We start from the raw sequence: 22625 nt of genomic DNA on the forward strand, positions 1-22625 counted from the left end.
TCACCTTTATGCTTGAAGTAGGCAGTGCACTTTGTTCTCGGTTATTTTCTATGGATAGATCTCCTCAGGTTCAAGGTTTAATGACAAATTTTTGTGTGTTCAGGTCAGCTCACCGCTGGTTTATCAGGTCATGTTAGCTGGCTGGCCGCTGGTGCCATCTCATGGCCGGTTTATGAATTACATTTGCCACAATTTAAGAAGGAATTACATATATATATATATATATATATATATATATATATATATATATATATATATATATATATATATATATATATATATATTGTACTTTGGAGTATGGATCAACAACAGAGAATATATTTTAAGATTATTATTGGAAAAACTAAACTGATGGTCGAGTCAGGTTTGATATAACAGAAGATTGATTCATTATTGCACACAGTAATCATATGTGATGAGTAATTATTTACACATATTAGTAAGATAGTTATGCTTAACAGACTATTCACTTTAATATATGGCTCAAAAATCTTTGATAGGTCCATTTATTAATTAATTAATTAATTAATTAATTTATTTATTTATTCATTGTCTATAATATGATAGATACTAAAGGTTGCAGATTCCTGATATGCCTGGTTCAGAACGAACAATTAGATTATGGATCTAATTGTTCGTTCTGAACCAATACAACATAAGTATTGTACTTTTGGTTCTGAAGACCACCACCACAGTGGATTATGTGGGACTTACAGTCATTTTTAAATATAATTCTTAATTTTCGGAAGCTCAATAATGTCCCCCATGCTGTTCAATTGGCTCCATGTTTGAGAGATAATGTGGCCTGCTTCGGACCATGTTTCTCTCCTTCTCCACACTTTTGTCTTCCCATCTGCCTCCCTGAGAGTGTTCTCAGCTTGGTTAGATGTTGTCAAATTGTTTTCCTTAACCATGAAAATAAATCTGTGATCATGCACTTTTTCAGTCTTCTGTAGTCTTTTAGACCTTTTATTCATTTTTATAAATGTCTGATTGCTGATTTGGCCACTCCTACAGTTTTTGCTCTCTCTCTCTATGCTGAGGGTTTTTATTTATGTTATTGTTGTTGTTGTTGTTGTTGTTGTTTGTTTTTTTAGCTTAATGGTAGCCTTCCTCACTTACACTGCCATCGCTTCTTCTCTCACATTTAAAAATGCAGCGAAAGCCATAAAATACAAGCTGAACTTCAGAATATTAGGTGTGCTTAATTTCTCATGAAATAATAAATGGACAGGTGTCACAAATTAATTTTCAGTCAATTGTCCAATTATCTTTAAGCCTCTAAAGTTGGGGGCTCTGTATAAAAAAAATATCAAGTTCCCAGACATTTTTTTTTGTAAAGCCCGCTAAGCTAAAGCTGGAAGTCTGTACTTCAGTCACATCCTGATGGTTTGATTTAAAATCCACTGTGGTGGTGTGCAGAGGCAGACTTTTCCAGCGAAAATCTGCTGGGATCGTTTTGAGCAGTCAGAAAGTGTACTGTGTCTTTAAGAACCGGGAGGCGGGATTTATTTGGCAGGAAGTTAGCCGCTGCTAACAGGAAGTGGAATAATGAGGACGGATTGAGGCGCAGGAATTGGCGAACAGCAGCGAGTTCAAACATTGACCCTTACAGCCGTTGCAACAGTTCCCTCTGAAACAGGTAACGTGAACGGACTGTAACTTTAGTGCGTGTAAACGTTCATCCAGGTGTTCTTCTGCACGTCGTCTCTGTTTGCGGTGGTCTGTTTCCACGTCTCGTGGGCTCCTCGCGGCTTTGTATCGGCTCAGACAGCTCAGACATGGCTCAGTGTGCTTACATTACTGAACAGCAGACCAGGGACAGACAAAAACACCAAAGCAGTACTTTATTGCAGCTCAGGTGAGGCTGGATGTGCTCAAATAGCCTCAGGTATGTGTGCTGTGGTAGTGTTCCTCGGGTGTCATATATACGTCTTGTCTGCAGCTCTGAGACTTTTACAGAAGCTTTTGAAATGGGTTTCATCGCACACCTGGCTGTAAACTCACCTGTGATTACCTTCAATAGTGTAATCAATAGTGAGGAAGGGTGAAACAGCAGAAGGGAAAAGAGGGCGGTACCCAGTCACCGCTCAATTTCTGTTACTGTATAATCTAGGGTTTCTATTCATCCTTCTTGTTCCTATGCTCACGGGTTAACGCAAAGAAACTCACCTTACTGAAGGTGTAGTATCTGTATAGTGGAGGTAAAGAAACGGTAGGATGCTCCTCATCCTCTTAATCTTCTTTACAGGTGGAACAAGCAGCCAGCCACCAGTGTATGAAGAACAGCCGAAGGCAGCTATGGTGAGTAAAAACACTGCAGACAGTGTCTTGATCTTCTGTGTAGGTTACCCAAAACTTTCAGGAGGACCAAAGTCTGTCTAGAAGGAAGTCTAATCATCTCACAGCCATCCTGGTAACGGTTTCAGGCTTGTATTTTGGAGAGTCATATCAATTGCTGTTATTTTTAAGGCTGTTCTTGGTTCCTAACATCCTATATTTAAATTAAATTAATCCAAAAAGTACGCAAAGTTGTTGCCTTCTGTCTGTAGTTAAACTTGGACAGAGGGCGTTCATATTTGCAGCTCCCGCCTCCCGGAGAAGTCACTAAATGTTTCCCTTACCTTTAAACTATTGTTTATCGTTATGACAGAAACCATTCATGAGCATTAAAAACATAAAGTTGAATAATAAATTGGTAACATGAGACAGAAGTACAAAGACGAGACAAGTGTATAAAAGTATGTTCTGCTACTTCTACTGCCATCTTTATTCTCATTGATTTCAGTTTTGCATTCTTTGAGCGCAATCTCTCTTGCTCTTTCTCTCTCATTTAATATTTGTATATGGGTGTCTTATTTCTTTCTCCTCTTTAATAAAAGCAAAACAATTATTTAATTAAGCTTGGACAGCTGATGTATCTTCATTGTGCTTAGTTTAGCGCTGCACATTAAAGTAATACAGGCCAAACCAGTCTTGTCACTTCTGCTTTCCTCCTCTTTGCTTCAGTCTTCAACGGTGGATCTCAAGACAAAGGAGGAGAAGGATGCAGAGCTGGACAAGCGAATTGAAGCTCTGAGGAAGAAGAATGAAGCTCTGATGAAGAGGTACCAGGTATGGAAAAATTTTACACACTAAATGTATCTTTAATACTAGAATCTTGATGTTGATAACTGTCATCACCGAAGAATGATGACGTCCCCGGAATGTCTCAAAACACAACGATTCACTTCTACATAAAAGCAGCTTGTTTTACCACATTAGTCAAAGATTATACTGCATACTTGAGACAAAAGCCAAGACAATTTAGGACTGTTGTTAAAAAATATTTCAACAACTTCTTTTTTTTTTTTTTTTTTTTTACAAGTTTGCTTTAATGAACTCAAGCTTGAAATACCTTAATCTTAAGTGGCCTTTATAAACATTCAGTGGAGCCACTCATGCTGTGTGCGCCCCCAAAAGACCTGTTTTTATTTGTTTTAAAAATCGTTTTAAACCATTTGTCTCTTCTGAATTTATTTATTCACGGCAAGCAGCCAACACTTTCAAGTCGTATTTGAACTCACTGCGTTTTGATCTTATTTGTTGGGATGTTGAGACGAGCTGATGTTTCAGGATTTACTGCTACTCGTTTCTATTTCTTAAGGAATTCTTCACTTCATGAAGCTGAATGAGCAACATGGTCTCATCAAAAGATTTGGGAGCTGTTTAATAAGTTAAATAGTTGTCATATGTCTTATTTTATTAGATTTGTAGCCACTGAAATATGATGAGAAACGTTTAGAAAACCATATTTTTCTTTTCAGGTCTCAGATAAGATACAACCACAGCTTCTCTTGAGCTTCACATGTACAGACTGAGAAATTTAAAAAAAAGTGTCTGAAGGATGAAACGCAATATCATCAGTTCAGAGCGATTAAAATAATTTTCTTTTTAATTGGAAAATAGATACTCTTTTCCCATAAACAAACAGTTTTTGGTTTTCCCGATATTAGTAGCTGTCCTATTCCCTTTGCGCATTGCATTGTGGGAGAAAAGTGTCCATCAGCTGCACACTGATGACTACTTGACTTAATCTTCTTACTTTTGTCGTATGAACACAGAACACACCCCAGACCTGTTTGTCTTTGGTGCGTTTCTTATTAAGCATTAGTCTCACTGGGCTCCTGTATTTATTTATTTTTAACAGGAAATAGAGGAAGATAAGAAGAAAGCAGAGCAAGAGGGCATTGCGGTGACTACACCTCGTAAGCCCCGCCCCCATGAGCCGAAGATGGAGAAAGAAAACTTCACTGTCACAGTCGACCTTTCTAAAGCAACAGGGGTGAGAAATCAAGTCGAACTGAACATCCTTTGTGTGGTGGTGCCGGTTCAGATTATGTTGTACTTCCATCACTATCATTTATTCACTTAATTTATAAAGCATTTTTAACCTACAACAACAGGGCCGACCAAAGTGCTGTACAGTCAAACCGAGTAAGAGATAAAAGCATCTGAAACAGGATACGTGCGTGCAGCATTTCAGACAGATAAAATGGAAAATAAAGGATTTTAAAATTAATCCGTAAACTGGAAGCCAGCAAAGAGAAGCGAGCTGCTTTCGCCCGCTCGCACTACATAAAAATCAAAACAAAGTGTACTGGTGCAGATCTGGCGTCAGAACAGAAGGAAAGTGTGTTGTGGGCAGGTGCCAGACTCTAACTAGGCCACATATGCGGGAACTTCAGTCACCATTACACACAGCTATTTTTCTTTTTTATTGGATTTTCTGGGATTAAAAATGATTAAATATATATTTCACTTCTTTGACACAAAGTAGTGATGGGAGACGTTTATCTGTTTTTACAAATCGTGGCAGGGATTCCTACTGATTACAAATCTGTAAAGGTAATTTTCCTCTAACACTCTTCTGCTGGCACTTTGCTTTTAAAGGCCTGAAGTACTAAGCCTACGATGGCTGGAGAGAACAGTGAAGCAGTGGGCATAAAATAAGAGCACAGCACACACTACAAATACCCAAAGTTACCCTGTGAGAGTTCATGAGATGAGTTTTCTCTTTAACGTGTTTATCCATTCATACAGCTCTGCTGGGCAAAAATGGGATTTTAAAAAAGTATGTTGGGTAATTGTCTTGAAACAGAGCTGAGATGATTGTACCTGCTGTACTAACATAATGTTGTTAACTGCAGATGTTTGTGCAGAATGAACTTTAGCCAGCTTATTAAAGTACCCGACCATGCTGGAGAACTATCTGTGTAAGTTTATCCAGCTCTTTCTGCTCGGTATGCAGATCATCTGTTTGTTAGATCTATCCTTTTCTCCTGCAGACAAACAGGATTTAAGCGTGCCTTGTGAACACAAATTGGACAAACGCCGTGGATACATTTGTCTGAAAAGGAGAAATAACATGGATTGCATATAATGGATGGATGTAGCCATAGCGACATTGACTCTGACTTTTCTGAAGCCTGCATTTTGGCTGCCAGGATGTTGGGGGTTTGTTGTTTGTTTGTTTTTTGCTTGTTTTTGCGCCAAAGGTGTCCTAACTTTGGGGTAAAAAGAGTGCAAAAAAAGCTTGCCAAGCTGATCATGCACCAGAAAAATGCCCAATAATTAGTAACAGAGTAATAAAACTTGAATTGGCCTCATGGACACATGGACGGGTGAACTATCCAGAGACTAGATTTCATACCGGTCTGTAAACATGTTTGCTTTTCCTGTAAAGGTGGTCATTTTAACACAGGGACTCACTTTAGGGTGCAGCCTCAAGTGGTCAGCAGAGGAACTGCAGGGAACTTGGGAAAAACCTGGATGTAATTTATGTAACTGAAACACAAGGTCTGGAACAATATGGCAAACCACAACAACATCATGATTATTTTAGAGCTGCATTCATGGCCCATTGGTTAAAATCAATGGGCCATATCCCCCCCCCATTAGCCGTTTAGTTTGCCACGTTTCTAATTAGTCTCCTGTGGGCTGAAGAAGCTGCTGGTAAGCAGATCCAGGGGGGATACAGGTGTAAGAGTGAGCGCCTGCTGAGTTCCAGATTGCGTCAGAAAAGACTACCGATCACTGCCTGCACCTAGATTTCGAACTGAAAAGGTTATAAGACAAAAAAAAGGCCTGGAGAACAGCAGGGGGCTGCCTGCTCCACACGAGTGCCTGTCTGACTGGTTAAAGGGTTAATCTGGGCCCATTAGTCTGTTGGACCTTTTCTGAAGAGGCCTTTGAAAACCTGATGAACGACTATGGCCTCTCTCTGTCTCATAACTCAGCCTCTCAGAGTTCATCATGTTGTAGCTCTTTGCATAATCCATAGCGCAGATTAGTCTTTACTTCATGTGACGTTCATTAGATCGACGAGACGGAGTTGAATTTGTAACTGTAAGAGTTGAGCTGTTCCATTTCCTGCGTTGAAGACATTATTTGTTATTCGAAGATGATGTGTTGTTCTAATCTTCACCCTGTTAGTCCCTTTATATCCTAAAGGTTACGGCATGCTATTGCTTTCAATTTTTTGAAATGGTCTTGAAATATTAACATTCCTGACAATACTGAAAAAAGTAATTGCATAATAATAATAATATAATGTATTATATTATGTATTACCATTATTACATAATATTAATAATGTAATAATGGTGATTAAAGGCAATGAATGTCATTCTCCTTCTTTTCAAATGAGCTGCTGTCAAGCTATCTAATTTAAAGTGTGAATAAAATACGGCTTTATCTGACTTCTTATGAGCTCTACTGCTGATAAGTACCTTTTTAACTCATTTAACTCGGATTTCTTTGACAAAAATCTAAATGAAAAACTTCAATTTTACACCATAAATCAACCAAACCTTTATTTTCTTTTGCCATGCGCTGTAACTCTTCTAGCACCACAAAAATCCAAAATGTATCCAAAACAGATTTTTCCCTCACTTGTCTGTTGGAAGTTAGATCTTATAATTTATTGGTAGCCAAATATAACTTGTATGGGTAACTAATATGATCTATAAGTTGTTATTGATCCACATTATAACAGGCTAAAATGGACACTTAGGTGTTTTGATTAGTCAAAGAATCAGAAATAAGGCTGGTGTTTTTAAACTACCACATATGTCATGTTGAGCCTCCCCCAGCAGCTGACTGAAATAATAACTAAGGTGCTGTTAAAAACACTTCGTCCACAGTGAAAGTCTGTGTGTGTGCTGCTTACAGGAGAAGAGAGTTGTGAACGAATGGAGACCGGCAACTCCTCGCGGCCGGAAACCATCAGAGGAGAGCGACAGCCACAGAGGGCAGAGTGATGGCCGCAGCCCCCCCAGGAGGACCGGGTCTGGGCGAATGGGTTGGGGAGGTCAGAGAGGAGGAGGAGGTGGTGGTGGTGGTGGAGGTGGAGGACAAGTAGGACAAGGAGTAGGAGGTGTGGGCGGAGGTCGCCAAGACAGGAGAGACCGGGAACCGAGAACACCCAGAGATGGAGAGCCTGGTGAGGCAGGAGGCCATGGACGCAGAGGAGGAAGGAGAGGAGGAGGAAGAGGAGGAGGAGGAGGAGGAGGAGGAGAAGGGACACCAGGAGGAATGGATAGGAAATCCAAGGTGGGTGAGGATGAACTGTTTGAGGGAGGTTTTCACACAGGATGCAGCCGCATGCTGCACGATGCAAGACACAGAAGATAATACATTTAGAGTGTGACTGTGTGGTATACATGGTAGTGCGATTACTTGAAGTCATGTATCAATGAAGTCTCATGGGGCTTAGTTTAATTTATTAACTGTTAAAGTCGATTCAGAGGTATGAGAATATGTCACATTTGTTATCATATATTAAAAAAATCATATTAAAGTGAAATAATAAACGAAAGATCTATAATCTATAAATGATCTATAAACCGAGCGAATCCATATCCAGTTGTGTGTCTTGTTTAAATTCGAGTGCACGACCTGTGAATATTCAAAGCTGCTTCTGTTCTTGTGCTTTAAGCACCGAATGTTGAGTTTCAGTTTAAAACAGGAGCTGGGATGATTTCAGTGTGTAGAAAAAACATGATACAAAGAATTTACATGTGTATGTAACATCTACAAAAGTATTGCTGTAGCCACGGCACGTGTTCTAACTTTGGTCCCAGACATTTTAATTTTTTTAACACAGAAGTACTAAAACTGGGATTTTTGGGAAAATACTGCAGAAAAAATTTATTTTGGCTCAAAAATCTGCTGCAGTTACCTCCTGGTGGAGGACTTTGTAACATGGACGATGTAGTCATTTTCCAGTATTGTTAAAACGGTTGTAACACTAACATCCTGTTCAATAATAACTCAAATGTCACAAACTTCCTGACAGGAATGGGAGGAGAAGAGACGACAGAACATTGAGAAGATGAATGAAGAAATGGAGAGGATAGCAGAGTATGAGAGAGGACAGCGGGTATGGAAGTCACTGGTTTTTCAGCTGCCATGTGTCGTAGCGGGTTTGATTTCCGGAAATGGATTTTACAGACCAGGCTCTGAAAGACAAAAACGATCAACATTATAATAAAACTTTAATAACCACTTATTTTATTGGAGTTTAATTTGCTTAATATAGCAGAGATGTGTGTAAATGATAAATTGTTTTCTGGTGAGACGGCACAGATGGATTGTTATGACTGTACACACACCAGATGTGGTTTTTTTATCCTCTTAAATTACTATAACATAAATTTCCCATAAGATCAAGTGTTATGAAGCTAACTGTCTCTGCTTTGGTCTCGCATTTAAATCGTGTGGTTCTTCTGCGCAGTATTTTTGTTTTTGTTTTTTTTAAATCATTTTTTAGCGAGGAACTAGCCTGAGCTGAACAGAGTCGTTCCGTTTCACAGCAGGATGGAGACAAACCGACCCGTAACTTCTTGGATGACCCGAGACGTTCAGGTCCAGCCCCGGACACGGACCGCAAGGAGGGCAGCCGGAGGCATGTACGAAACTGGGGGGGACTGGACTTTGACAATGTGAAGACAGGGTCTGAGCTGGAAAAAGAGTGGACCGTGAGTACTTCTTTAGAAATGGGTTTTGGGTGGTTCTGTTTATGAGCATTACCTGTCTTTATTTAAACTCCTGTGGCTGAATTATTTACTCTGACTTCTGTGCAGAGCCGGAGACCTGGTCCCAAAGGCTCTATGGATATGACAATGTCTATGACCGGCCGGGAAAGAGCAGAGTACCTGCGCTGGAAGAAGGAGCGTGAGCAGATAGATGAGGAGAGATTAGCACGCCATCGTAACGCCACAGGCCAGTGGAGACGAGAGTGGGACGCACAGAAGACGGACAACATGTAAGAGTCTTTTTTTTAAACATAAACTAAGACCCCATAATTCAAACTGCAGAACAAAAAGATGCCAGGAAGTCTTAAGGCAGCCTCTGCACATCAGTTCATCCATCGAGTTACTTTAAAAGAGCATTGAGGGGGCAGGAGCCCAAGCAGAGAAACTCAGACCTCCTTCTCCCCAGCCACCTCCTCGAGCTTATCGGAGGCCTCTGCAGAGCTCTTAGATAAAACTGTGGCAAAGAAATGGATCAAAAACCGTTCAGAGTCTGAGAGTCCGGACAGTATTGAAGTGGAAGATGCTAACAATCTCAAGGAGAGGTGACCAGAAACCTGACAGTGACTTTGATGGAGCTTCAGTCATCTGTAGAGTTTAGAGACGGAGGGACGATCGTCTCAGCAGGACTCATCAATCAGCCCTTCACAGCAGAGCAGCTAGACAACCTGCTTGGACTTTATCAGATGGAATTGAAAGGAGATGCTTCTCAGTGGCAGGAGCGCAGTTCAAGGGAGAATAAATGCAGCAAAGTAGGATAGAGTGTAGTGAGCCACAGCATTAATGAGGCTTCAGGACCAGTCTGACTGTCCTTGGTTGGTCCTGCAAAAGTCCAGACTCAGAAACCCTCATTGAATATCTGTGTTGTGTGTCTGTGATGGGAAATATTATTAAGTGTCTGAAATAGTGCCGCTTATGTTGGGTTTACTAAAGCTGTGCTACAGAACTTTAGTGACTTTACAAAGATGGAGGGGGAGGAAGAGGTGAGCACGATGGAAAGCGTCTGCTGGGATAAAGATGGCGACAGACTGACGTGGCAGAGAGGATGCTAACGTTTGATGTGTGTGTAACCCTGTGGCTGTTTTCACAGGTTCAAAGAGGAGCCATATGCAGCCACTGAGGGTATCCCATCGGAGGGCGGCAGGAGAGGCAAGTACACACAGACGCACACACCCATCGCATGCTGTTGCACAACACAGCAGCTGACCCTCGATCCACCTCCATGCCACGCCTTCGCTCGTCTGACACGATGTCACTCTGCTGTGTTGATGTATACACGTCAAACACCCCACTCTGTATGAGAGGCAACACAGTCGCCCTCCTGAGTAATTAAGTTCGTTATGTAAATGCTCGCCGTGTTTCCCCGGAGTCCAGATTAAGTTTGGAGTTAAGCCGCGGTCGTTCTGTTCCAAGGAGTCCTGATTTCCTTTATTGTGCTAACTGAGTTTGACCAACCCGACCAAAGCTCGGTGCATGTTTATTTTATTTTTCAAAGGACTGAAGACTTTATTTGACTAGGCAGAGATTTTAATGGTCTTTACTCTGGCATAGTAGCAAGATAAACGATGTTTACAGAGTTGCAGTGAGTGTTTATGTCAAAACCTTATTTCACAGATAATGTTTTTGGTGTTTGTGTGGCAGACGTAGTGTAACGTGTTTGTGTGTCCTCTCTGCAGCGCGGGGGCATAACTCTCGTACAGAGCCTCGGGGCAGGGCCTCAGGTTAGACCACAGCATGGGCCTGAGTCTGAGTGTGTCTGTGTGAAGCAGCTGCACCCAAAACCAGCCTCACCCCTAACTCACATGCCCGACTCACCCTCATGATGGCGCAGCCCTTAATGGTGTTATAATGACAATCAGCTTAGTCCACTATTGATACCAGCGTTTAATTCCACTTTTTTTTTAGCTCATGTTAAGACCCGGGGCCTGTAACATTCATCTTTTTCTTATCAGGCTTCACTCCTTAAGACGAGGGAAGAGCTGACTGTTACAGCTGCAGTATGCAGGGTCCAGTTATGTGAACAGGTCGTTGAATACAGGCATTCCTGCAGAAAGGTCGAGGCTTAGGTGCCCTGTTTAAAGATTATAGGACTGTTATAGTAGTATGTCATTGTTTAATGAACGTTAAGAAGCAATAAAGTTGGATCTTAAGGATCTTTCTGTTATTGATTCACCAAGGAAAGATTATTATTATTATCCATCCATTCGCTTCCGCTTATCCTTTTCAGGGTCGCGGGGGGCGCTGGAGCCTATCCCAGCTGTCATAGGGCGAGAGGCAGGGTACACCCTGGACAGGTCGCCAGTCTGTCGCAGGGCCAACACACAGGGACAGACAACCATTCGCACTCACATTCACTCGCACATTCATACCTAGTGGCAATTTGGATAATCCAATTAACCTATCCCCACAAGCTGCATGTCTTTGGACGGAGGGAGGAAGCCGGAGTACCCGGAGGGAACCCACGCAAACACGGGGAGAACATGCAAACTCCACACAGAAAGACCCTGGCCTGATGGTGGAATTGAACTCAGGACCTTCTTGCTGTGCGGCAACAGTGCTTTTTTTATTATTATTATTATTATTATTATTATTATTTTAAACTAAAGTCTCTCATACTGCCTGAAATGGAAAAGCACAGGATCCCCTTTGGGAATGTTATTAGGGCTGTGCGATATGACCAAAATTTCATATCCCGATATAAAAATTCTATCGTCCAGATAACGATATAAATCACAAAAATTTAACATTTTCTGTAAATTCTGTGAATCTCGGGCAGCTCGACTTGCGTGAAGTGTTTCCAGCTGCGCGTCATGTAGCTGGAGTCGAGTGTTAACCGATGCATGAAACTATACATTTTAGACATAAGTTGTAATGGCCGCCGTTTTCTTTGTGAGTATTTATTACACGGCGTGCTGCGGGGAAAAGCCTGTTCTAACGTTTGAGTCTAAGGTTTATTTTTTTAGCACCTGGAGGCTCTTTTTAAATTCTCATCCGTAAATAATCTGCTCTTTCACGTGATTCAGTTTATTTTTAAAAGTCTCAACAGGATCTTGAGCTTTATTGTGAAAGGTTTATGTGGAACATAAACAAGCGGACATGCGATGGTGTTACTGTCGTTGTTGCTAACCATAACGCATAAAAACAGGCGCTTGTCCGTCTGTAGTGTGGTTATATTAAATATAAGAGAAAGAGAGAACTTTAAGAAATTAATATAGCCACTACAGTGACCATCAAAACGATGAAAAAATATTGCCGTAAACAGTTTATTTTGCGACACCACGAAACAAACGATAGCGTAAAATGAAACGATAGCGTAAAATGAAACGATAGATGTTTTTATATCGTCATCCGATATATATCGTTATATCGAACAGCCCTAAATGTTATTTTTCCAGAGAACTGATTGGTCAGTATGCAGTAGTTTCCGTGTCCCACCTCCTTAACCTGGAGTTAAACCTGAAGTAAACATGCTTCATGTTACAGGCCCCAGAAAGTCCAAACCAAAGGCAAACTGTCTTCATTCAAGGCACTGAAATTAGGAAAATTGTGTATAACTGTGAGAATTAAGCAACAGCAGCAAATCCTGTTTTTAATTTTAAATGCAGGTTAATCTTGAGTCTTTGGAAATATCCAAATACTCTGAATCTGTGTCTCAATTTAACCTTCAGAGACCCTGATGTAAATTCTGACTGCTCGTGACAGCTCGGAGAGGTTTGCCTTTGTGTGAGCAGCTCTAATCTTTCTCTAACGCTTCAGATGTTCCCGCCTGCACACACAGCAACCTCAGGATGTCCACCAGTGTTTGTGGATGGTCCTCAGTTTTTGAGCCTTGGCTTTGGCTGCGTTCATGTCTTCACTGTGATTTATCCTTCAGTCCTCTTCAGTCTTGTCGCCTACGTCCTTTGTCTCCTCACTGATCCCTTCTTTTCGTTTGTACTTGTATCTGTCTCTTTCTGACCTTTTAATGACATCCTCTCCTCTCTCCCTGTTGAGCTCTTATCCTCCTCCCTCGTCTGAGCTTTTGGTCTCTGACCTTCTCCTCATGTCCTCTGCTCTTCTTCCCTCTCTGACTCTTTTTTTTCAAATTTCCACATTTCTTTTTTCTATTGAGTTCATTCCATAAAAAAATCAGCCACATCTTTAAAAAAGGGAACATGTGACCACCCCAAAATCAGCCTTTTTTTTTTCTTCTTTCCTTTGTCTTTTAATATGCAACACATTAAAAATTTGCCTTTAAATTGACTTTGAAAGATGAAAAATGATTTTTTTTCCCTCCTTTATGTCTCCATTAGCTGCTCACCTAATCAACACCTTTCTTTCACCTTCCGTACAACATCTCTTTTTTTCTTTCACTCAAATTTCCAGTTGTAACTCTAAAGGAGTCCAAACGAGGTGGCTTTAAGATTTGGATGTTCTCAGTTTTACTCGTAGTATTTCCTCATGCCTCTTCTCGTCTTTTATCCTAAAAATCTTTTCTTTCTCTCTTGATATGATGGATCGCTTTTTCAGAGCCATCAATAATAATCATAATACACATCTGGCGTCGTCCCAGAGCTCAGACACACTCTGCAGCTGACACAGCGGGACAGCTGCTGTCACGCAAGTTATGACGTTAACTCGCAGACTGCAGCGGAGGCGGAAGAATCGGTGGAGGCAGTTTTTATTGAAATGTTTTATTTTTAACATTATTAGATGGACTTTTACATGCCTGGATACTTTCCAACAGACAGCCAGTGGCATACAGACATGTTAATGACACAACGTGTGCCCCCTCTCCATTTTGAATTTTTATTTCTTACTTTAAAAAAAACACTCCTGTGCCTCACTTTTGAGCAGTGATGATGAAACATCCATGACCTGCTTTCTGCTTTTTTAGTCTAAACATCACAGCAGTTCATAGTTTGATTTATACTCACCATCGATGTCTCCTTAGATGACAGTAAGCGACCTCCGAAAGCGCCGACATTCGGCGACTTCCTGTCCCAGGGCAGGACCCAGGGGCCGAGGGGCGACCGGAGCAGAGGGAGGGGCCGAGGACAGAAGCAGAGCTACAGGTAAAACTTTTCTCACCATCAGCTGACAGATCCATTTATTTTACTTTTTAATGTAATTCTTCATCACAAAGCTGTTCTGCAGTGAAGCAACTGGAGTCTGGAACACTAAAATGACTTTTAAACTAGTTGTACTGTAGATACTTTCCAGAGACTGTCAGTGAACATTAATATTTTTTTAAGAAATGTTCCTCATTTTCCTTTTTAATAAACATTTTAACAGCTCTTGTTGAGAATTGCGATGGTTTTCGGTGTATTTCTCATGCTAATGTGATGTCCACTGAACCTTTTATTCTGAAACTTTTCACAGCATGCATGACAACCGCTGGGAGGGAGAGAAGGAAGAGGAGAAGGAAAAGGAGGAGAAGGAAAAGGAGGAGAAGGAAAAGGAGGAGAAGGAAAAGGAGGAGAAGGAAAAGGAGGACAAGACGAAGAAAGAAGAGAAGAGTAAAAAGAAAGATAAGGAAGAAGAGAAATCTAAACCTCCCACAGTACAGAAGGTAACGGGTTCATCTGGACTTCTATGAATAATAAAGTATCTGTCATGCTGAGCTTTACTTCAGAGAAATGGATCCTTTTTCTTTTTGTGAGGTGTGAATTTTTTTTAGTTTCTGAAATGGGACACAAGAGCCGGTGCCTTAAATGCTGCTGCCACTCCAATCAAACATCCAAAATATAGCATTTGTTGCAGGATTCAAAATAAATAAATCGCTAACTCTTTGTTTCCATCTTTCCTTAGGTGGAGGAGAAGAATGGAGAAGGAGAGGATGATGATGAATGGGAGGATGCCAGTGACGATGGGGAATATGAGGAGGTGAGCGGCTCGGAGCAAGACTCCAAAGGCGACGAGAAGAAGGACATCGGAAAGGAGAAGCAAGCAAAGAGCAAAGAGTCCTCCCCAAAAACTCCCAAACCTCATTCTCGTCAGACATCAGCAGGAAGCCCCAAAGATCAGCGGACTCCCAGGCCAAAGGTCCACATCCCGCCCCCAGCGGCCGCTCAGGAGTCCCCCGAGGGAGGCAAACCCCTCAGCCCCTTCTCCCCGCTGGACGGCCACAAGCCTGTGTCAGACTGGGGGGAGGAGATGGAGTTGCTGTCACCCAGGAGCAGCATGGGAGGCGAGAGCCCGCCGAAACCCTCCAGCGTTGATTCCAGCCCCCCACAGAAGAAGGAGGAGGAGGAGCAGCAGGAGGAAGAGATCAAGAGCCAAGCTGCCAGCTCCAGTGAACCTGCCGAGTCACAGAGCGAGGAGCATGCAGGTAGAATAGTTACCCCACACTGAGACCATAACAGGGAATTATTGTAGCAATTTTCGGAAGCTGCTGCACATGTGCTACACCAGTGTTAACATCAAATAATATCCCAGGTGGCTTAAACTCAATAAATCTGATAAATAACGTGGATTTATCAGCTAATAATGCAATAACATTTTTTTGAAAACCATTTGTTAAAGTTAACATTTGTGCAGGGCTATAAAGAGAAAAATCATTGATGCAATTTTACGTGTCTTAATGAGAAATCGCAGAGGAGCTGAAATGTAGGATGGGAAGGATGGAGAGCTGTGTTAGACCCTTAGCGGAGGAGAGAAACAGCACTCCAAGAATCCTGAATATAAAGCTTACGGAGTGTTTTGCATGTCCAGAAGGAGGCCCGGGACATGCTGGAGAGATCACATCTCTTGGCTGGTTTAGGAACGCCTCGGAGGCTGTCTCCCTCTTCCTGGCCAGGAAGAGGGAGACAGCCTCTGGTCGACTATATAAGCGGCAGAAAATGAAGCATTTTACTGTGTTCACAGCAGAGCCGTTGAGACAATTCAGTTAATGCAAATATTAACTTAGTGAGCTTAAACTGGGAGCTTGTAAAGTTTCAAATGCTGCAGAAGCGATTGACATTGTCTTTATTTCTTTGCTTCGGGCACCTTTAATGTTGTTCTGAAGGCTGAACTTTTACTTTTGTGTCAAGTTGGTGAACATTTCTCCCAATAAGTCTGCAGAAGTGTCTCAACATAGCACTTTGTGCCCATTTAAGCTCTCTGTTCTCCTACAGGAAGTCCTGCAGCATGTCTCCCTCCTGCACAGGGAGGATGCTGCTGCACCTGTGACCCGTAGTGCTTAGCGTTTCTCAGAGACCTTTAGGGATGGTTACATAACTTTTTGTTATTTATGGAAAAAAACGGCTCGTTAGAAATAATTTTAACATTAAGGAAGGTCACTTTCTGCTTTTAATCTGTTAAATGGACAGCCTTCAGATTTTCCCTTTGTTTCTGTCAAAGATTCAGTCAGTGAGGGGAAAATATTCACACCTCTCTCTTATTTTCTTACCTTGTCTCTTCTGATTTCTCTTTTTCTACCTCCGCCCCAACACCTCTCTGTTCTCTCCTTTTTGTTTCCTCCCCTCATTTTCACCTCTTCTCTCCATCCTCGGTGCTCAGCCGTTGATGTTTCGTCTCCTCCGGAAAAAGCTGAAATCCAGGAGATCCAGGTGATGGTGTCAGAACCTGATTCGGCTCCTAAAGACTCACCTACTGCACTGCCATCTGACCCCGCCCCCTGTGAGGTGAAGGTGGACGAGGATACGCCTCCAGCCCCGTCACAAGGTAATAAAAAAAAATTAACCCCTCAACATAAAACGCACCAGGCTGTTTTCATCCACTGCACCCTGAACTTTTCTAGGACTCTGCGTGTGTGAGAGTGTAATATCTGGACGCTGTATTAGGGCGTTAGCTGGACTTTTAGGACCTCCTACATGTTCTGTCCACACAGCCGCTTCACCAAAACTACAGAGCTTTTCCGACCTGATTCTCCTGAAAATGTTTAAAACTCACATGTGGAAATTGTCTGCAGCCACGTTTGTGACGCTTGTAGCTTATTGACATTTATCACTGTGCAGAAAAGTCAAAGAACATCTGAGGCGCTACAGGAGAATTTGGAGATTTTCAACTAATCTTTTTTTTTTTAACTTAAAGCTACCGTCGCACTAAGCCAACAGTGGTTGAGGACATTACCATGAGCTAAATGTCAGCCGTGTCCAACGAGCTTGTGATGTTGTTGCTTTTGAAATCGTTGCTTCGAAGATGGCGACCAGGTCTGCGAGTGCTTGTGGTCAGTTGCATCAGCACGATGATAAGACAGTCTGCCATCATTCAGCTCAGCTTGCCAGTAAATTGGGTAAAATCTGCAATTACACGCAGTCCTTTTGTGATTAATGCAGCAAGTAACTGATTAATATTGCTGCAAATCTCAGACACTCCGGAAACTTGTGATATTCAATATAACCTGAAAACAACCAGCTGGCAGAAAGTTGAGTCCTCTGTTGCAGAGGAGCCCAGACTGATTCAGAGGAGTTTGCAAACCTTCACCAGTCTGTATGAGAGTGACTGCAGCTGTCTGCAGACGGGTTTCCTCCTGCCAGCCGACCCACGCAGTCACCTTTTGATTGAAGCTGGTCACCCAGAGGTTGAGGATGTGACATCAGTGCATCAACCAGGCTACAGTTTTTCCCAGGCACATAAAAGTTGCAGTCTTACGTTTATTCTAGTTTGACTGAGACAAAAACAAAGACGTGCACAAATTAAAATGACTGGTTATTTCTGCTGCTTTAATTTATCTTAAATGAAGAACCAGAACATTAGAACCAGATTTATTATGGTTTGTTTTTTCATTAATCTTTCATTAGTATTTCGCTTTGTGGATTTTCTCATTTAAATTCAGATTTTGTTGTTTCAAAATGTTTTTGAGGTTTATTTTTTATAAGTTTCTAGGATAATATAGAGCGACTGGAAAGACGAAGTCAATTATTAATAGTTCAGTCTTAATAAATATCAAAGAAATATCCTTCACATGCTGGGTGTATTGGTTTATTTTATTTAGTTAATACAACATATAATTTCAGTCATTTTTACATGTTTTCTCTAAAGCTTAGTTTCTATTATATTTAACTAAAAAGTACTTTCTTTAGAGAGTAGAAACATTACACGCTGACAGTCCTGTGGTATAGTGAGGATCAGCAAACCAGCAGCAGCTCTAATCCTCCTGATGCAGCTGGATTAATCCAGGTGCTTCTAATCTCCCGCTTGAACTAACCCAGCGCCGCTTTGCAGTTCAGCTCATTTTGAGCTTAATTTTAACTGATGTTAATCTCGATTCAAGTAACGCCTCCAAAACCTGGAGAATTTTTGGCTTCTCACCCAACAACAGCTGATTAGATGCAAGCTGGATCCTGCAGTTTATTTATCTCTAATTGATGAGACTCCACATGCTGTAAGGATTTAAAGGCTGAGTCGAGAGCACTATGGGGCAGGATTTTTACTTCATCATAGCTGCAGTTATTTTATCTTTCTTGTGACAATAAAATGGAGGAATTAATGTTGTGGATGCAATGAAAGTATAGGAAACAGGAAACCGTGCACACATCAAAGGCGCGGAGGAGAACGTTGCACCATGCTGAAGGACACTGTTGCTTTGCAGTGGAAAGGAGTCTTGTTTTTTTTCTCAAGCTGGTCTGCACTTGAACATCTTTATTTCCCTCCAGATTGCCTTAGAGCATAAGCTTTTATTTCATTCTGAATCGAGCCTTGTTGCCTTTTTCTCTCCGACAGCAGACAAACCCGACTCCCCGCCCGCCCCCTCCGTCCTGGAAGCTGAACAGAGCTCGCCTGAACCTTCAGTAAAAAAAGAAGATGACGCGCCGCCTGCCGAGAGCGACGCCACTCCGACAGCAGAAACGCAGCCGTCCTCAGAGCAGCCGTCTTCAGGTGCGGTCCTTATCACTGACTTTGAGACGGTGGCTTACTGTAAGAAATCCCGTGCGCACCTCTAACGCCTCCTCACGCTGTGCTCCTGCTTCTTCTTTTTTTTTTTGTGCTTTTTTTTGTGATTGTGCTGGTTTTCATTTCCCTCATGGTGTGGCTCTCTCACTCTTTTTGTCTTCATTCCCTTATAAAAAAATCATGACGGGAGCTGTTTGGTGGCCTGACAAACCCAAAGATAGCTTTAGACGCTGCTTTTTAAAAAAATCTGACCTGCAATGCTACCGCCTCCTTCAACCGATCAGGACCTACTTCCTGTTTTGAAACTCCTCACGGCTGTCTTCCTGCTCCTCCTCTGATGGACTGAAACTTTTAACTCCACCTCCTTTGTTGGATGCACTCCCCGTGTGCTGTTCCTCCTCCTCTTCCTGTTCTTCTCCAGCATGTAAAACCTTTTGTTTTCCTTGTTTTTATGGCTGTAATGAAATTGCTGCTGCTTGATGCACTGCCTGCATTACCAAACCTTTTACTCTGTCTCCTCCTCTTATTTTTTTGTATTGATGTGAGCTGTTAATCATATGATATGACCAGAGTGCATTTGCTGTCTTGCCTGTTTTGCAGTTACACTCATGGCATCTGTGGAACCAGATCATTTCAGTTAAAAACACATTTTATAAGCGATCTAATTCAAAACATTCAAACTCATAAGTATCCGTTAACGTGCTGCTCTACCCATCAACAATCTCAGGAGGGAAATCTGAATAATTCAGGCCTCAGGCGCTGAGTTGTTGGTGAACGCTGTGAACAAATCTGGACTATAGATGGTACACACACTAAGAAGTTGGTGTCTCAGCCAACATGGAGGACATCTTGTATGTGAGCAGAGCCAAATGAGCTCCATTAAACTCTTTGAGGGTCTTCTTTGGGTAGTTTTTAGTGTAATAGCTTCGTCTGATCAGGTTTGCTCTGCGGTTTTATTTAAGACTAAAATATTGTGATAATTATTAGATTATTAGATGAATTATGTGCAAACATGCAGCTAAATCGTGCCTGCTTTGACTTTTTATGTAGTGCCTCTGAGAAAGATCCACGTTTAATGAATTAGTTAAATAGCTTCCACCTGTCATACACCATCAGGTCAGGGTTTTATCTTGATTCTTGCAGTACTGTAGGCGCTGTGCTGATGCTCATTTGTCTGCAGCTACACATTTGTTTCTTAAGCGATCTCCAAGGGTCTGTTCAATCTCTGTAAATAGGGGCAAGAGTTTTGTACCTTTCTTGTTTCCGTATACAATCCATTTGCAGTATGTTGGACAACAATATTTTGCAGCCTTTGGTCACGTGCAGGCAAACGTTCAGATATATTTTTATGTATTTGCATTTGTAAACGATGCTGAAATCTTGATATTTGCTTCAAAACTCGTGGAAATTGGTGTTTTTAAAATGCTTGAAGGATGAAGAAAACAGTGGGTGCATTGGAAACTGAGCAGTAACATTATAAACCACAGACATGATACTTAAATCTGAGATGTCAGCAAAGGCAAAGATGATGATGTAAGAGGGGAAAAGTGGGGTAAAAAGTTTCTTTAAATCTTATTTTAGGGCAAAGTCATTGAACGTTTTAACCGGTTTTTATCTGACTGGTCAGGTGATTCTATACATGTGTTTTTGTTTTATTTTTTTTAAGTCCAAGTGACCACTGGAGTTAAAGTTAGGTTAGATATTGCTCTGAAATGAAAGTCCCTGGAGTCGTTTTAAAGCGTTTTAATTTTGAAATGAATAAACAGCCACATATGTATTCATTTACTTTTTAAAACATCTGCATAAGCCCAGAATTACACACTCCGTGCATCCATACAACAAAGTTCCCCTCAGCCTTACTTATAATTTGTGTTTAGTCCTAATTAATCTCCATGAACATACATGGGACAAACTCAAGTATTCTGCTGATGGGTCATGTTTGAGATGGCACGGAGTAAATACACTCAGTCTGGGATCCAGTCAGCTATTTTCTGATGCTAATAAAACCTGATTAAAAAGCTGTTGTTATTAGTTTTTCTTTTTATTAATCTGCATCCATAAACCTACCCCGAGGACAGAAATGGAAATCTTTCCCCAGATATCAGCCGGCTGCACTGGAAGCCCAGAAAAATTGGCCACTAACTCCAGAGGCCCGATCATCAGACTATCTGGGTTCTCAGATTATATCCTAATTACCACATGCTTAGCAAGTCTAATCTGCCCAACACAGATTGGAAACTGGAGAGTCGGTGTGACTCTGGGGCGCAAATGTGGCTTTGAACTCTGATGGTTCCTTTTTGCCATGAATGTAGCTGAGTGCCTGCTTTACTAAAACTGAATCGTGGATGTCTTTTTGTTCTGGTGTTGGACGTTGAAGAAAAAAGAGAACAACTGGTTTAAACTTGTTTTCTTTTGTCTGTCTCTGAACAACACTCTGCTCCTTTATGCTCCTTTCCTTCATTCGTTGTGACACCCCTCATTACTGCTGGGGTTGATGGGAGCACTGAACTATAAGGCCAACCAGCCCTTATATAGGTGATAGCCCATAATATTACCACTTCACGGTGCCGTGAGTCATGCACCGCTGGGAAGAGGAGTCACTCACCGTGGTCTGAATCAATGTTTTTCACATTTCCGTCCATTCGTCTGTTTTTCTGCACGCTGTGGTTTAAAAGTGAGCTAAGTGGATAAACCACAGGCTGGAGGAAGTCCAGTCATTAGCACTCTCCCTGTACCCATTTATCATGTGACTGGGGTGTTATCACTTTGGCAAATGGCAAAGCTTTAAATAATAAATATTTCCTTTTCTCTGGAACTGTCATAATATGGAAACAGAGTTTGAAGTCGGCGTGAGTTGGGCTTAAATTCAGATGGCATAATAAAAGCTAGAAAGGCGATCTCTGGGCAGTTAATTGATTAATCTCATAAAGTAAAACCAGAGGAGAACCGAAGGCCTGTTATGCTTTTCCTGTCGCATATATCCTGATACGATCCGTTAATCTTAAAAATGGTCAAAGTTTCAAAAATTGGGTTGCTTTTTTAGGTGTCATGTGACACCATAGAAAGTATATGATCATGCTAGACACAGAAGCTCCACCCATTTTTCTTATGCAGGGCGGCCAATCAGAAGAAAATTTCTTTAAAGGTGGTAGAAGCTAAACAGGTAAAATTAAAGTGTGAGTCATGCTAAGCTTCTTTATTAAAGTCCAGAAATAAACATGGAGCTGGAAATGAGAATAGTTCCACTTGATGGAACCAAGATAACAAGGCTTTAAAATAATAATAATAATATGTGAATACACATATTCAACAACATTTAATTAATCTACTCTTAATGTATAAGTTAGGTTGTTGCTGCAAAGGATGATAAAAACGGCGGCCATTAAAAAAAACAACAACAACAAAGGTGAACCGAGGTTGTTTGGACTTTCACTGGAGCAAATTTTGACTTTTATTCTTTTATTTTCACAATTTTCTTTTTTTTTTTTTTGTGAAGATTTGTTGCTTTTCTTTGTCATTTAATACGAATAAACCATACGTTTTTGACATTTGCAACAATTTTGACATTTGAATTTGAATTCCTCAATTCTTTTAAAATTAAATCGAAATGATTAACACAGAAGATTAGTTGATAACAGCTGCTTGTATGTTATCTTTATCCAATTAGATCTGGGCCGTTTAAAAACAGACTCCAGTTAAATTTCTACCATTTGGACTGAGTACAGCAGTTTA

General features: G+C 41.2%; 1 protein-coding gene across 3 annotated transcripts in view; it reads left to right on the forward strand.

Annotated features, from left to right (window-relative positions):
- The first annotated feature begins 1505 nt into the window (after positions 1-1505).
- The window catches only part of ccdc9 (coiled-coil domain containing 9), a 30769-nt gene continuing 9649 nt past the window's right edge, over positions 1506-22625 (forward strand). For 2 of the 3 annotated variants that reach the window (XR_014877880.1, XM_085184343.1), the window contains exons 1-14: positions 1507-1642; positions 2252-2304; positions 3010-3114; positions 4190-4324; positions 7213-7593; positions 8339-8422; positions 8856-9020; positions 9126-9307; positions 10165-10223; positions 14008-14128; positions 14436-14625; positions 14865-15384; positions 16557-16721; positions 18723-18878. Coding sequence is in view for 2 of the 3 variants with exons in the window: in XM_085184343.1 (XP_085040469.1) it covers positions 2302-2304; positions 3010-3114; positions 4190-4324; positions 7213-7593; positions 8339-8422; positions 8856-9020; positions 9126-9307; positions 10165-10223; positions 14008-14128; positions 14436-14625; positions 14865-15384; positions 16557-16721; positions 18723-18878 (2266 nt within the window). In the remaining variant the exon portion in view is untranslated. Of the gene's footprint in view, positions 1643-2251; positions 2305-3009; positions 3115-4189; positions 4325-7212; positions 7594-8338; positions 8423-8855; positions 9021-9125; positions 9308-10164; positions 10224-14007; positions 14129-14435; positions 14626-14864; positions 15385-16556; positions 16722-18722; positions 18879-22625 lie in introns of all 3 variants that reach the window. The other variant, XM_085184346.1, reaches the window with a different exon arrangement.

The sequence above is a fragment of the Neolamprologus multifasciatus genome, chromosome 14 (genome assembly GCF_963576455.1).
Source record: "Neolamprologus multifasciatus chromosome 14, fNeoMul1.2, whole genome shotgun sequence".
In the NCBI taxonomy this organism is placed as follows: domain Eukaryota; kingdom Metazoa; phylum Chordata; class Actinopteri; order Cichliformes; family Cichlidae; genus Neolamprologus; species Neolamprologus multifasciatus.